General features: G+C 33.5%; 1 protein-coding gene across 3 annotated transcripts in view; it reads right to left on the bottom strand.

Annotated features, from left to right (window-relative positions):
- LOC138710586 (sodium-coupled monocarboxylate transporter 1-like) overlaps window positions 1-14,278 on the bottom strand; it is a 125,440-nt gene that overhangs the window by 3,844 nt on the left and 107,318 nt on the right. For all 3 annotated transcript variants that reach the window (XM_069841581.1, XM_069841582.1, XM_069841580.1), the window contains exons 7-12: window positions 13,071-13,211; window positions 8,186-8,294; window positions 7,989-8,098; window positions 5,016-5,199; window positions 4,623-4,709; window positions 786-979 (exon numbers count right to left, since the gene is read on the bottom strand). In XM_069841581.1, the coding sequence (XP_069697682.1) occupies window positions 786-979; window positions 4,623-4,709; window positions 5,016-5,199; window positions 7,989-8,098; window positions 8,186-8,294; window positions 13,071-13,211 (825 nt within the window). The remainder of the gene's footprint in view (window positions 1-785; window positions 980-4,622; window positions 4,710-5,015; window positions 5,200-7,988; window positions 8,099-8,185; window positions 8,295-13,070; window positions 13,212-14,278) is intronic.

A 14,278-nucleotide genomic window follows, 5' to 3' on the forward strand; every position in this document is an offset into this window, starting at 1 on the left:
ACTTGAGACCGAGGATTCACCATGGATTACTTGGTGTTTGCCCTACAAATGAAGATAGCCTCGAAAAAACCCAACTAGCTAATGAGCCCAAAGATGGATTCGAACCCATGTTCAATCACAGCTTAGAATGAGTCAAGCTCCTTACCCTTGAGCTACTCTAATTACCTCCTGTGTTACTGTTAACCAGAAATTTACGCATGCTATTTCATTGCGCCACAAGTTATGCTATCTATCCAAAATCGATTTGTTTTTCATGCAGCTAACACACACAAGTACAAGAGTGAGTGATAATGGATGAATAGCATATAATTGAGAGTGGCCAGAGCTTCGATTTCTGGTAAAAACACAGGAATATTTTCTTAAAGGGAATTAATTGTTCCTATGCTCGTCCATGGTCTGGAATTTAGGTTAAGTTTAGATTTGAAACCTCTCCTGGAGCCACATACTCATACATAATCAACCTATTAACCCATTACATTAATGAGCAACATAACTCCACCATCCAGGTGCCCCAACTTCAGAAGTCAGTTACACGTAAGCTACTACCAGGAGAGAAGACCAGAAATATAGAAAGACAACCTAGTGGCATTAGAGTAAAAAAAATTTAATTTGGTATAAGTTATTCTACAATATGAAAAAGCACAAAATATCCAAGATTGCTTCTTGACTAAATATTCCACCCTAAAAAAAAAAAAAATACATAAAATGGATGGGGAGAAATGAGATTACCCTCAGTTACCGATCAATATCCCACCGATACTGACACTTGTTTCTTATCCACTTACTTCGATTCACTTGCTGTTTCCAAAACAGGACTCGCAGTGGCGTTAAGAACTTCACTCATGTTTCCGCACAGACAGCCTTGCACGGATGTGTATTTCTGTTCATATGAAATTGCTCCTCCAGCTATAGCAATCTGTGTGCCAATTCCAATCCACAGAACTAACCCAGTTGCTAGTACTGCTCCACACAATGCTCCCTAAAAATAAAGAAATTCTTTATTTAATGCCTAATAGTTTATACCACAGATCATTTTAAAGTCGAGGTTATACTGCAATAATAGAACAACGTTAGTGAAAGTCAATAAATCTGAGAAACCTTTCAACAACTCCTTTGTCTACATATTAAACCTACAGAGAGTATCTTTCTCACAGTCAAGAGACAAATTCGGATGTGTTTTGCTTGGAGAGTTTCTTTATGGATAGGATTATTTCACATGCTGTAAATCTACGTCACTGCAAGCCTGATCATATTTTCCACCTGAAACCATTCATGCTAAGCATATCATTGTCCCCTCCAATACCCTCCATTATTTCATTTCATTTATTGTATTCCATAGATCTTACACCAGCATTGTAGAATTGAGACGTGGAACAAGTAAAAAATTATTATAAGTATAAAACTATATTATGCATAATTATTCATACATATTAAAATTAATTTAATTTGCAAGCATAAACAGTTGATCAGTAGAGCAGAAGACATGAATATGGAGAAATTTGGTTAATTCTTTTCTAAACTTTTTCTTTTGGCACTTCAATGTTATGTTTTATTTAACGACGCTCGCAACTGCAGAGGTTATATCAGCGTCGCCGGATGTGCCGGAATTTTGTCCCGCAGGAGATCTTTTACATGCCAGTAAATCTACTGACATGAGCCTGTCGCATTTAAGCACACTTAAATGCCATCGACCTGGCCCGGGATCGAACCCGCAATGGCACTTCAAAGCTGTAACATAATTAAGCAGTGATTTGAAGACCGTAATACATGGATAGTGAACTCCAATTTTTATAACAGCTGAGACTAACAGAAGGTAGGTGGAAATCTGATTTGTGTCTTGTATTAAACTTACGAATGTTGTGATATTATGTATCTTGAGATGTAAAGGTAAAGTCAATATTTCTGTTTTGTAAAATCTTTTTATATGATATCCTTTATACACATCTTTCATTATTCTTAAGGCTTTCTTTTATGAAACAAAAATATGTTTAGTGTCAAGAGAGTTAGCCCAGAATATTACTATATATATTTTTATATCCATATAACCAACTCAATCCTCGAATTTTAGATCTTTTAGCATCTAATCATTCCACCACTGCAGGAAACTTTGATTAATGGACCAGAAGTACACATATGTATCATCGTCCTTGCAGGTATTAGGCCTAGTGGCATGTTACGGTCTCCATCCATCTTTTCAGGGGGCGTCCCAAAGATCGTCTTCCATGTGGTATATAGCGGAGAATTTGCCTTGAGAGTCTGGAACGGTCCATTCTATTGACATGGTTAAGCCATTTTTGTCTATAGTGGTTGAGATGTTCATAAATAGGTGTAATTTTCAATTCTTTTGTGGTCAAGCAAGCTGTAGCCGGCAGTCCTCCTTAGAAATTTCATTTCCGCAGTTGGTAGGCGTTGAACATCTGAGTTTCGGACAGTCCAGGCCTCACTACCATACATGAGGACAGGTCTTGCTAGAACTTTATATGCTTTTAACCTGGTATGTTTTTGGGTTTTCGTGGTTGTGAAAACCTGGTTGATGGTTCTTGTACATACTGTATGTATACAATATATAAATGTAACAAATTATGTATTTACGTGTGTGTGCGTGCGTGTGTGTGTGTATCATATTTACAACGGATATGAACACCACAACCAAAGATTTGAGTGTTTAACCCTTAAGCAGTCACATATACGGAGCTGTTAACTACATACTGAGTAAGCCTGTACTTCTGAAACTTTCAGTACCGGTACTTTTCTTGGAATTGGTAAGGAAACAATAACCGTAAACATATTTGAAATCGGAATCGCATACTCGAGATAATAACGATTTAACTTAACTCAACTTAAATCATTTAAGTGGTGTGGGATGACTCCAACATTCTGCGCTGCTATTGTAAATAGTGACAGTGACTAAACTGACTATACTTGTGTAACAAATAATAACAATGGATGTTAAATAGTGACTGTGCGCACAGGGAAGTCAAGAAAGTGGTCTGGAAAAGAAGATAAAAAGTAAGTTCCGTTATGATTAGGAGTAAATAGACGTTCGATTATTACATGTGAACCAGTACCGGTATTGAAATATTACCATTATTGTACAGTAATTATTTAACATTGTGATAGATATTAAAGTACCTATTTCATATAGTTGTATAAACAGAAAAGATATTTTAATTTTTCACTAAAAATAGTGCATAAGAATGCATTACCATTATATTTGGGGTGTCAGCAATACCCTGCGCGACTCTTAATGTTACAAAGTTAGGCTTAAGGGTTAAGCTACAGAGCAAAATTCTAGCAAATATCTATTAAGTGCAGCTAATAAAATCTGTATTAACTACTATGTCTGGAATACATTCTGATCTCTGAATTAAATTATAAATTATAAAATGATTATGCAAACGTAAATTTGAAATGAACATAGATTTCTTTTAAATTTTATTTTGTCCTTATTCCATATGTAGACCGCCTCCAACTGGTGTCCCCTAGAAACGTGCTATAAGTACTGGAACACGGCAAAATGAGCTACACAGAAGCTCGATTTACCCCTGTCCGGCATTAAATGGATCATAATATCTGAAAAATATTGGTAAGCTCGTAGGTGAATGACATTATAGCCAAGTGCCAAAGCAGTACCAACCAACCAACCAACCAACCACACTTTATTGTCTGATTAGTTTGATTAATAATTTAATGTGTTTTAACTGGTTCTGGTATATTGCTCCTAATATTTTTGACGAGTAGGTGTCATTTTATTAATAATGTTTTCGTGTTATGTGGATGAAAATTTAAAATTTTCGTTTTCTTAAAAATGTTTAAAAAGTATCATTTAACTGATTTACAAAATCAAATTTTAGATATTTTATATCACCTATAAAATGAATTCTGTTACTTACTTACAAATAGCTTTTAAGGAACATGCAGGTTCATTGCCGCCCTCACATAAGCCCGCCATCAGTCCCTATCCTGTGCAAGATTAATCCAGTCTCTATCATCATATCCCACCTCCCTCAAATCCATTTTAATATTATCTTTCCACCTGTGTCTCGGCCTCCCCAAAGGTCTTTTCCCAACTAACACACTAAATGCATATCTGGATTCGCCCATATGTGCTACATGCCCTGCCCATCTCAAACGTCTGGATTTTATATTCCTAATTATGTCAGATGAAGAATACAATGCGTCCAGTTCTGTGTTGTGTAACTTTCTCTATTCTCCTCTAACTTCATCGCTCTTAGCCCCAAATATTTTCCTAAGAACCTTATTCTCAAACACCCTTAATCTCTTAGCATGCAGGCTTTCATGGCTGGTGTCTAGTTGAAACGGAGCTTTCGACCGAGGATACCTAACCACTGAAGATGTCTGCCGCAGTAGTAGACGAAACGTCTGGTAACATCTGCACCAGTAGACCACAGCATCTTAGTCCGAAAGCTCTGTTTCAACCCTTAATCTCTGTTCCTCATGAATCCTGTTACGATTTAATTTATATCACCTATTCTCTTTGTAAGTTATTCCTACAACTATGTTTTCCGAATATTCCTTGTTACTATACATGCTGTTTGAAGTCAAATATTCTCCACAGTAAAAAATTCGGTTACTGTATTGAATTTTAATATTTAACTTACTTTGGCATTGGCCCAAGGGAAGAACATTCCAAGTGAAAATAAGCCAAGAGTTATTCCTCCAACCATGCCATTGAAGCTCAGTGCCACCTGAAATTATTAGAATCAAATACTGTGGTTAACTGTGTATAGTAAGCGACACTAAATTTAACTTGTTGATTTAACTTATTTTTAAATGAGATATTAAAAATATTTTAGTCTAACGAAACATTTATTGTTTATAAATTTCTACAAACCTAAATCTAAGTGTAGGTATCTTTGACTTCAATCTTGAAAGAAGAAAAGAGAGTGGAGGGAAGAAGTAGTGGGAGGAAAAGGAGGTGGGAAGAGGGAGTTGAGAGATGGGAAGTGGAAGGAGGGAGGTGGTTGTGGTTGTGGTGGTAATCAATTCCTTACCTGCAGAACACTTCCCAAATGTTCCACCACGAATACCAGTGCAAAACTGAACACACCGAAACCAAATGAGATCCATTTTCCCACTTTTGCTCCTTGTTCTTCTGGTAATTCATACTTAAAAGCTCCTTGAAGGAAGTCCTTTACTGTCACTGCAGTGAGGGAGTTCAAAGCAGCTGCGACAGTACTAAACAAATAACACAACACCAATTTGAAGGATTATTCAGCTTCATAATTAATTATTCAAAGGACAACTAAGTTATTCCTCTCTTTAAAAATTCTGGCACAAATCAGCAATAGCAGAAAGTTTAGAGTCTTTTGCTGTAATAGGGGAAATTCAAGTGCAAAAGTGAGGCAGACTTCATGACAGGTGTATATTTTGCAATGTTTAAGAAGTACTGGTAGCTATAGATTTGTATATAATCAGAGTACAATTTCTAGATTATGTTTATTATAATAATTGAGGACCGTTTTTGCAAAACTTGCTAACTGAAAAAACTAAATTTTACAGGAGAGACAAAACACTGTAGTAAGCAAAATTTTGCTGTAACTCTCACTTGGCGAAAAGCAAGTTTTGGAAAAACGATCACACTTTGACACACTACAAAGAAGAGAAATAATAAAATTTTACTAAGACGCCTGTAACAGCATGTAGAGGCATGCCTTATGTTAACGAATCCATCAAAATCTCAATTTTGCAAATTTCGCAAAAACGGTCCTCAATTGTAGTTTTCGTAATAAAATAATGTAAAGTTGTCTTCGTTCATATTTAACTCAATATTTTACTAATTCTATTCTTACATTCAGACAAAAAGTTCCAAAATAGTAAATATGCATCTTTCATTGTAATAATTCTAATCAAAGGAAAGTCATTTAACAATTGAACTAAATGAACGCTATGAGAAATTTACGGATTGAGCAAGTTTAAGATATATTTTGACCATACACCCTGGGCGCAATTATACTTGAATGAAAATGTAGCCTAATACAGTAAATTGTAACCAAGGGATGAATTAGTACGGTAAAGATTTAGAGAAAATGCATGTTCACAGAGAGTTTATTATAAAAGAAATGTGTGTGACATACAACGGAAAAACAGCATTAAATAAACTTGTTGAATTCCTTGGTTTCTGTCATGTACAGAGTTGCTTAAAAAAGAACAATGGCTCTCTCCCACAGATAATAATGGTGTCTCTACTTAAAAAGTTTTAAATTAAACAAACTACACATGCTAACTTTACTGCTGTTTCATTCGGCATTTTAGTTTCAAAACTAATAATGAAGTTGTCTAACTTTACCGAAGCAAGGTGTATCCATGAGGTAACATATACATAATATATAACAACAATAACAATAAAAAGAAAGAGTGCAGAAGAATAAAAAGAAAAAGGTCATCACCACCATCTACACTTCGAGATTCAGGCTAAATTCCCCATTTCAACTTCAGAAATCAATAAGTAGATTACTTTATCGTACCACATCCTCGTCTGTTTGTAATATTGAGTTCATTGTGACCTTAGTTACTCCCATTCTTTTTATAAAATTACAATCTTTGTGGAGTTTATTGTAATCTTCGTTATTCCCAATGTTTTGTGCAATTTCAATCTGTAGTTCATCGTAATTGTCATTCTTAATTATTTTGTATAATTTTGATCTACCAGTACTGATTTTTAATTTTAAGATCTTTATGTAACCTTCAGATTTTGACAATGCCTGAAACTTGTATACAAGTGTACTGACGACTACTGTAATAAAATTATCATAATAATCATCATTAGCTTCGAAACGTTCTCTCTCTTTAATGTTAAATTTGCTCCACTTCTAGTATATGCAGAAACTTGACATTTTTTACCAAGTGTGTTAATAATGTAGTACACGAGCTTTTTTTTGTAATTTTTTAAAATTATGTCAGGTATAACTTTTTAATTAAATAGTACTGCGAATTAAAAACAGAATTATTCTCTTCATAATTCAATTTTTCTTTCAAAATATTGAGTATAAGTGGAAACATATTTAAAACTGAGAACAGTAAGTAAAATATTTACTACATGTGATAAAAATAGCAATATTTTATATTTGATGACCCACTCCATAACATTGTGATCTAAGGCGCAAGCCTGAATGTGTTTTACAGAAAGCGGTGATTCTAGTCATAGCTGGGGAAAATATTTTCTCATGAAATTTCATCCAGTCTATGTGACTTGTATCCACTCAACATCATATGAATTTGGGGAGCTGTGATAGGTAGCGAAATCCGATTCCACGAACGAACTCTAACAGTTAGAGGTGGCTCATCGTGCACCACCTTACTGGTTGAATGATCGTTCACCTCTGTTTAGGCATGTGAACGTAAGACCAGCAGTCGGCTGGTTGGTATTGGCCCTCTAAGGATTGTTGTATCCATGATTATTCTATATTTCATATAAAATTGGGTATAATTTAACATTGTAGGAATATTTAATTTAAAAGACATATTGGTCCGAGAAGTTAGCATATGAATGAAATAAATATAAAAATCCTTCAATAACTGTCTTATTTAACCTAAAGAATGATACAAAAATTACATTATAGTGATAGGCAATTCTGGACTTTCCGAATATAAATATTTAAAAATGTGAGTAATAGGCTGCAGCATGATGATGATTGTGATGATACACAACCAAATGTAAGCAAAAAGCACTATCATATAAAATATTCCAAGGTTGATTAGTTCCATCCAGTCCCAATGCATACCCTAAGAAAAGTAGTGTGAAATCACTACTGTGTACATGCAGTGAGGAAACAAAATTCGTATATTCATTTTAATGTCAAAGAAACTGACATAGTGTTTCTTCAGACTGCATGTGTTACAGACAAAAATTTATATCTGAAGCCGAAAAATTCAGTAAATTAGAAATTTTGTTAGAAACTCGACAAATCTTTCATATGTTACAACACACTCTCAGTCAGTGAGTAGTAATTAACACAGAAACCTACCCTAGAGAGGCACTGAATATCCCTGCAACAAATATTCCAGGAATTCCATGCATATTCCCCATGGTAGACATCACATACAAAGGAAGTAGTTGGTCACTTGCTGTAATTCTCTGAAAAATGAAAATGTAGTTATGAGTTTTCAATAATCATAAAAATTATAGGCATTTATAGGCATACGAAAACTTAATTCTACTTACATTACTTCTTAGAGGATCACAGTCATGGTATTCCACGTACATCAACATTCCTGTGTAGAAGTTGATGGTGAAGATCAAAATCAGACCAACGCAGCTTACCCACAAGGCCCTAAAATGTCAATTAATTTTTCTTATCAATAATAGTAAGTGATGAGGATTCAAATAATATGTATGTATATTTACATTCATTTTTTTTATTTGTCGGTGTATAATTCCATCAGATTCATTATTTAAATAATTTGTTTTTGAGAAAGTGAAATAACTTGTCATAAAAAGAATACTGTAATTATGTACATTTCTTACATAATATCTATTTCTGAGTGCAGTTGACAAAGAAATGTTTTAATGCCGAAAATATGAACTTCAAAGGCTATGTTGCATAACTAACAGTGCCCTGTTACTTATTCATACGCAACATTTTATCTATTATATAACTATTAAACCGAGGTTCATTTTATTAATACTGAGTATTTCAAAACTTGCTTCCTATTATAGAATTTAAAGCTAACTGCTCTCAAACCGTTTTATAACAATTTCTATGAAATTATAATATTTGTAATGAGATTCAGCCTTGTCCACTGCTGTAGAGTAATGGTCAGTACGACCGGGCTCAGGTTCAAATGCTGGTTGGGACAAGTTACCTGGTTGGGGTTTTCCCTCAACCAATTGAAGCAGAATTGTTGAGTAAATATTGACTTTCAACTTCGAACTCATTTCGCCATCATTAATTCATTATGGCCATCATCATCATCATCATCATCATCATCATCATCATCATCATCATCATCATCATCATCATCATCATCCATACAATAGCCCGGGTTAAGTTCACGGTGTGGTGTGCTGTACTTGTACAAGAGTGCAGCCATTTGTCTACCCAGTCATTCACAGTGGTAAGCACAATAAACCTCAGGCTGCAGTATAGGTCTTCTCCGTATACAAGAGAAAAAAGGTAACCACCACCACCACCATCACCACCATCATCATAATAGCCATAAATTTAAATATGGTACCTGCAGCTGAAAAATTACTTTTATTCTTTTATGCAAGATACTGTATTCAGTAAATTATAATGAATTATTAAGAAGAATAAAGGCTACTATATTTTATTGTCTTGATGATATTGATTGTCATGTATCTTTATGCATTTATTTATCTCACATTATAAGGGAGACAGCAAAAATTGTCTTTATTCAGATACCACTTTAAACCTTAAGTACTATGGACCGTCTGCTAGACAGCTTCCTGTTTTCCCCATTCTCTATTTATCTTATCTTCAAGTCAATTCCTCCATTGCTTTGTCTATCTTTCAGTTCGGACGAGATCTGCAGCACGAGAAGGTCACGCTTTTTCTCAAGTGATATTCAGTTCAGTTTGTTTGAAGCGGTCTCACAGATGTACTATAGTAGTTGCGTGCATGTATTTCTCATATATGTTTTCGTTATTTCTTTTAATTTTTCGGATTGTTGTGTGGTATAACTGTAATTTCTACGTGTAAACAAGGCGGAAAAACAGAACCTTCTAGGCAACGTAGTTTCCACGTTTGAAGAGAAATAACAAATGTCCATGCTCTCGATGTGGAGTTTCTATTTACTTGGAGTGTTCCAGGAAAATTTGTGTGAAGTGCTTTCACGAAGATTGAGTAGTCCTATGAAGCAGGGGCGTATTTTGCGGGCTACCAGGGCTACCGGCGGTAGCCCAAGGAAATTACAAAAGAAAAAGTTTATAATATAACATAATGTAATAATTTTGTATTATTAGTTTTACCATAGTAATTAAAATTAAAGTAATTGTTAGATATATTTTGTGTAATAATAGGGTCAGTGGTAGCCCAAACCCTTTAACCAGTATACGCCACTGCTATGAAGGAGTGCAGTGTTATAAAAAGTGTTGTGCTCTTTCATTTTTGAAAAACTGGAGAGTGAAAAATATGTTTTTTTATTCAGTAAATATTTCCGTTCCAGGAAATTGAAAAAATAATTGAAGAAAATATTTCACTGACATGTTGAAATGTAATAAATATTAGTATTATATTCTGAATTATTATTTTTACAATATAAAAACATGATAATTGTTTAATAAGTTTAAAAATGGAAAAGTTAGGAAAAGCAGCAAGTCATTACTGCATTTTGTGTTTGTTTTTTTATTATTTGGTTTTTTCTGTTGTTTGTAACAGTTTTAGACTAATTTAAATTTTCTGAACGACTTAAATTACATATATTATTCTCTAGTCATGTATCAATGGTCAGTATGCTGGAGATGTTGTATATAATAATTTCTTATTTTATAAATATATAAAATAAACAGAGGTCCCATGTACCTCTTCGTAGTAGTTACGTGACAATAACTGTCCATAGAACACAAAGGTTAACAAAATTATATCAAATTATTTCATTTGGTCTGTCATGCTAAGTCAGACATCGGCAAAGATAGTACAAGTCGAATTTGTCAAACACAAGTAAGTTAACCCCATCCACTACTATTGAGAGTGCACCCCTACAAGCGTGGTTGTTGTCCAGCTCATTCATGTTATTACCAGCGGTGGCAAAGCATGTCTCTGTCAAAACAAACAAGTTCATCAACAAAGCGAAAGAGATACTATTTCCATAAAGAAGAGCAGTATTTCTGTTGTGAAGAAGGGGATCATATCAGATGTCTGCTATGCCAAAAATTGTTATCGGCTGTTATGAAGAATAACTTACAAGGGTAAGTTACTGTGAGCTAAAACGGGAATTTAATAATTTTTATTACGTACTGAGAGCATTTCAAGTATATTTAATAGGACATATAAATGATTCATCTGAATAATATTTCAATTAATTTTATAATATGTCACGTTTTCCAATCACTTATAGCATATACAAACAAATTATAGTTGTTTGTAATTTTATACTTTGTCTTTTTAGGTACCGTAACCTACAGTGGTAGGAAGTAAATTCTAAATAAATTATCTGTATTTATAAACATTTATCCCTTTTAGGTGTAGATCATGCCAAACAACTGTTGGAATTTGAAAAGTAAGTACGATAAAAAGAAAACAACAGCAATGGGTTTGGATGTTATGATAAATAAAATATTGATCTAAATGAAGGGGGGGGGGGGGGAGAGCAACGGTGAATAATTTAATGGTTGAATTGTTTGGACTTTTTCCATTGCTAATTTTAAAAAATTGTAGCACAACGTTTCGAAGAGTGGATCACTCTTCACCGTCAGGTGAACAGTCAGACAGGTTAGCTGTTTGTAACGATCCCCACAGTAGGTTTTCACCTGACGAAGAGAGATCCACTCTTCGAAACGTTGTGCTACAATTTTTGAAAATTAGCAATGGAAAAAGTTCAAATAACTCAACCATTAAAGAAATAACATAATTGAAGCAAGCTATGAAATTGCTTGGTATATTGCAAAATCAAAAAAAAATCTTGCAACTACTGTTCTACTAGATAGTTTGATTTTTTCGAAATGTTTATTTTCTGGACAAAAATATTGGACTCTTTTGAGATATGTTTTTACAAATTCTCTTTCCCTGAATGATCTCAATGTTCGTTTACAAGGTAAGGATAATAATATTGTTCACCTCTATGATGCAGTAAAATCATTTGTAACACAACTGCATTTATGGGTGGAACAGCTACATAGAAGAGAATTTTACCGTTTTCCATACGTAAAGTCTGTGCCAAATTCGTCCAATAATGGTATGATTAGTGTGTTGGAAACCTTAATCATTGAATTTACAGATAAGAGATTCTGTGATTTTAAGAATTTAGAAGTGAACTTTCTATTACAGGTATTTATCAATCCATGGTGTGTTGAGATTTCAAAAGTTAGATTAGATTTACAGTTAGAAGTTATTCGTCTACAGAATGATACTTTCGCAAAATGTAAATATGAGGAAATGATAGACGTGGACATACATAAACAAATTTCTAAAGAGTCGTATCCTAATCTTCGCAGGCATGTCTGGTTCAACCTACATTTGTGAACAATTTTTTTCTCAGATGAATCTTGTTAAGACCAAACAAAGAAATAAGACTTCAAACGATTTGGTTGAACAGCTAACCATTACTAAGTCTGATATTATGTCTAATTTTGAAAATCTTGCCTTAAATGATGACGATAATGAATGATTTGTTGGTCTGTTTGTGGGCCTTCGAATGTGTATGTGTGTGAGTGTGTGTTTGGTCGGTTGATTGGTTTTTGTAGCTCATAATCTAAAAGAAATCTTTCTTTTTATGTATTTATTTGGGTCTTTTTATTGTATTATTAAACGAGCTACTTTTTTTCTCAGTAAAGAGTAAAGCATAACACTTACTTTGTAGTTTTATCATAAGTGTATGCGAGCCGTCTTTGAGCAGTAGTAGGAGAGGTTTTTTTTAATTTTGTGTGAGAGTGAATCGGCAGGGTCAGTACATCTACATCATTGTCGAATCCCAGACGTAGGAAAATGCCGACCACTGTGCTAAGTGATAATTAAAATTTTGAATTTAAGTTGTACGTCTTTTAACTTCTTATGCAGTATTTATAAACCAAATTTATTCCCAAGGAAATGCATTAAGAGTAAGAATGTAAGTATGTATATCTATGGTAGGTAGTTAATAAAAAACATTCGAATTTTAGAACAGAACATTTATACCTCACATTTGCTTAATTTTAGCAGAAATTAATATTAATAAATTAATCTAAGAAAAATAACTGAAGATTCAATATATTTAACTTAATTTAAATATAAAACATATCTCCTTAAAGAATGTCTAGCCACTGTAACATATTAATGCTCAACTTTAATTGTTATTTCAAATAGGCTACTCAGAAAGTTATGTTTGTTTAATGCAAGTTAAGATTAAGTCTAATGAGGTTAATGTAATTATCAATATCAAACATAACTTACCGCTTGACTTGTTCGGTATCCTTTACAGAAAGATATTTCTGTATTGATGCTTGATTTGAACAAAACATGGACAACCAGTAAAATGTTCCTCCAATAACAACAGACCAGAAACTATGTCGTACTGTAGGATTAGGATCCATGCTGAAAATAATGAATGAAATAATAAAATACAATTCAGAAGAAAATATACATTTCTTTGTACCTGTGTACTATATACTATTCTGTTCTATAATATGAAGGGCCAGGAGAAAATGAACAAACTTTTTCCATACTCTCATCTTCCACTCAACTAATTAATCGTTTGTGCTTGTAAATTGAATTACTCTGTTTACTATGTACCTACTCGTATTTTATATTTTTATATAACTTATTACTTGTTCCACATTTCGAAGCCACAATGCTGATGTAAGGTCTAAAGAACACAATAAATGCAATCAAATAAAATTAAATTAAATTAAGAGAACATATAATTGCTTATCTTGACAATATTAATTTATGTCTTACACACACCTACTCGAACACATCCGATGGCTGCTTATACTGCCTGCTTATTCAATGGTCAAACATGTAACATTACCTATATATTATGCCTATATCCACAAGCGACTTCACTGACCATTAGGAGCTGCCATCTATTTAATGAGTTGCTCAGTTATAAAAGCTGCTATGTGACAGAATTAAAAACAGTTTCCAAGTTAAAATGACAAATTAACTATTAGTGGGACATTTACGAAACTTGTAAGGTTAAGTTATTATTTTTATTCTTAAAAATCTAACGAAGACCATAGAATATTTGGTCCTGCCACCTACCATTTCAGAGAAAGCATTGTTAGAATGGTTATTAGCAGGCAGTATAAGCAGCCATCAGATGCACTGAAGCAGACAGTGGTCTTACAAAAGGAACTTTTCTCAAAACTGTTGAAGATAGCTGATTCTTTTACAACTCATGAACACACAACTTGACTTTACACTTAACAGTAGTTTTTCTTTAATTTATTTCCTTACTGAGAAATAATTTTTCCCCCATTCGTATATTCTTTCAACGATTTTCAGTGCATTGCCTCCTGTAACATTTCATTTAACAGATTTAAAAAACATTGTCTTCTATATGTAAAACGTTCAAGTAAACAATTCCTGTGAATTTCAGCTTTCTAGATTGAATAGAAAAGATTAGTTTTATATAGGAAAACTAAATTTATGAAAATGAG

Source organism: Periplaneta americana, chromosome 12 (assembly GCF_040183065.1).
Source record: "Periplaneta americana isolate PAMFEO1 chromosome 12, P.americana_PAMFEO1_priV1, whole genome shotgun sequence".
Taxonomy (NCBI): Eukaryota; Metazoa; Arthropoda; class Insecta; order Blattodea; family Blattidae; genus Periplaneta; species Periplaneta americana.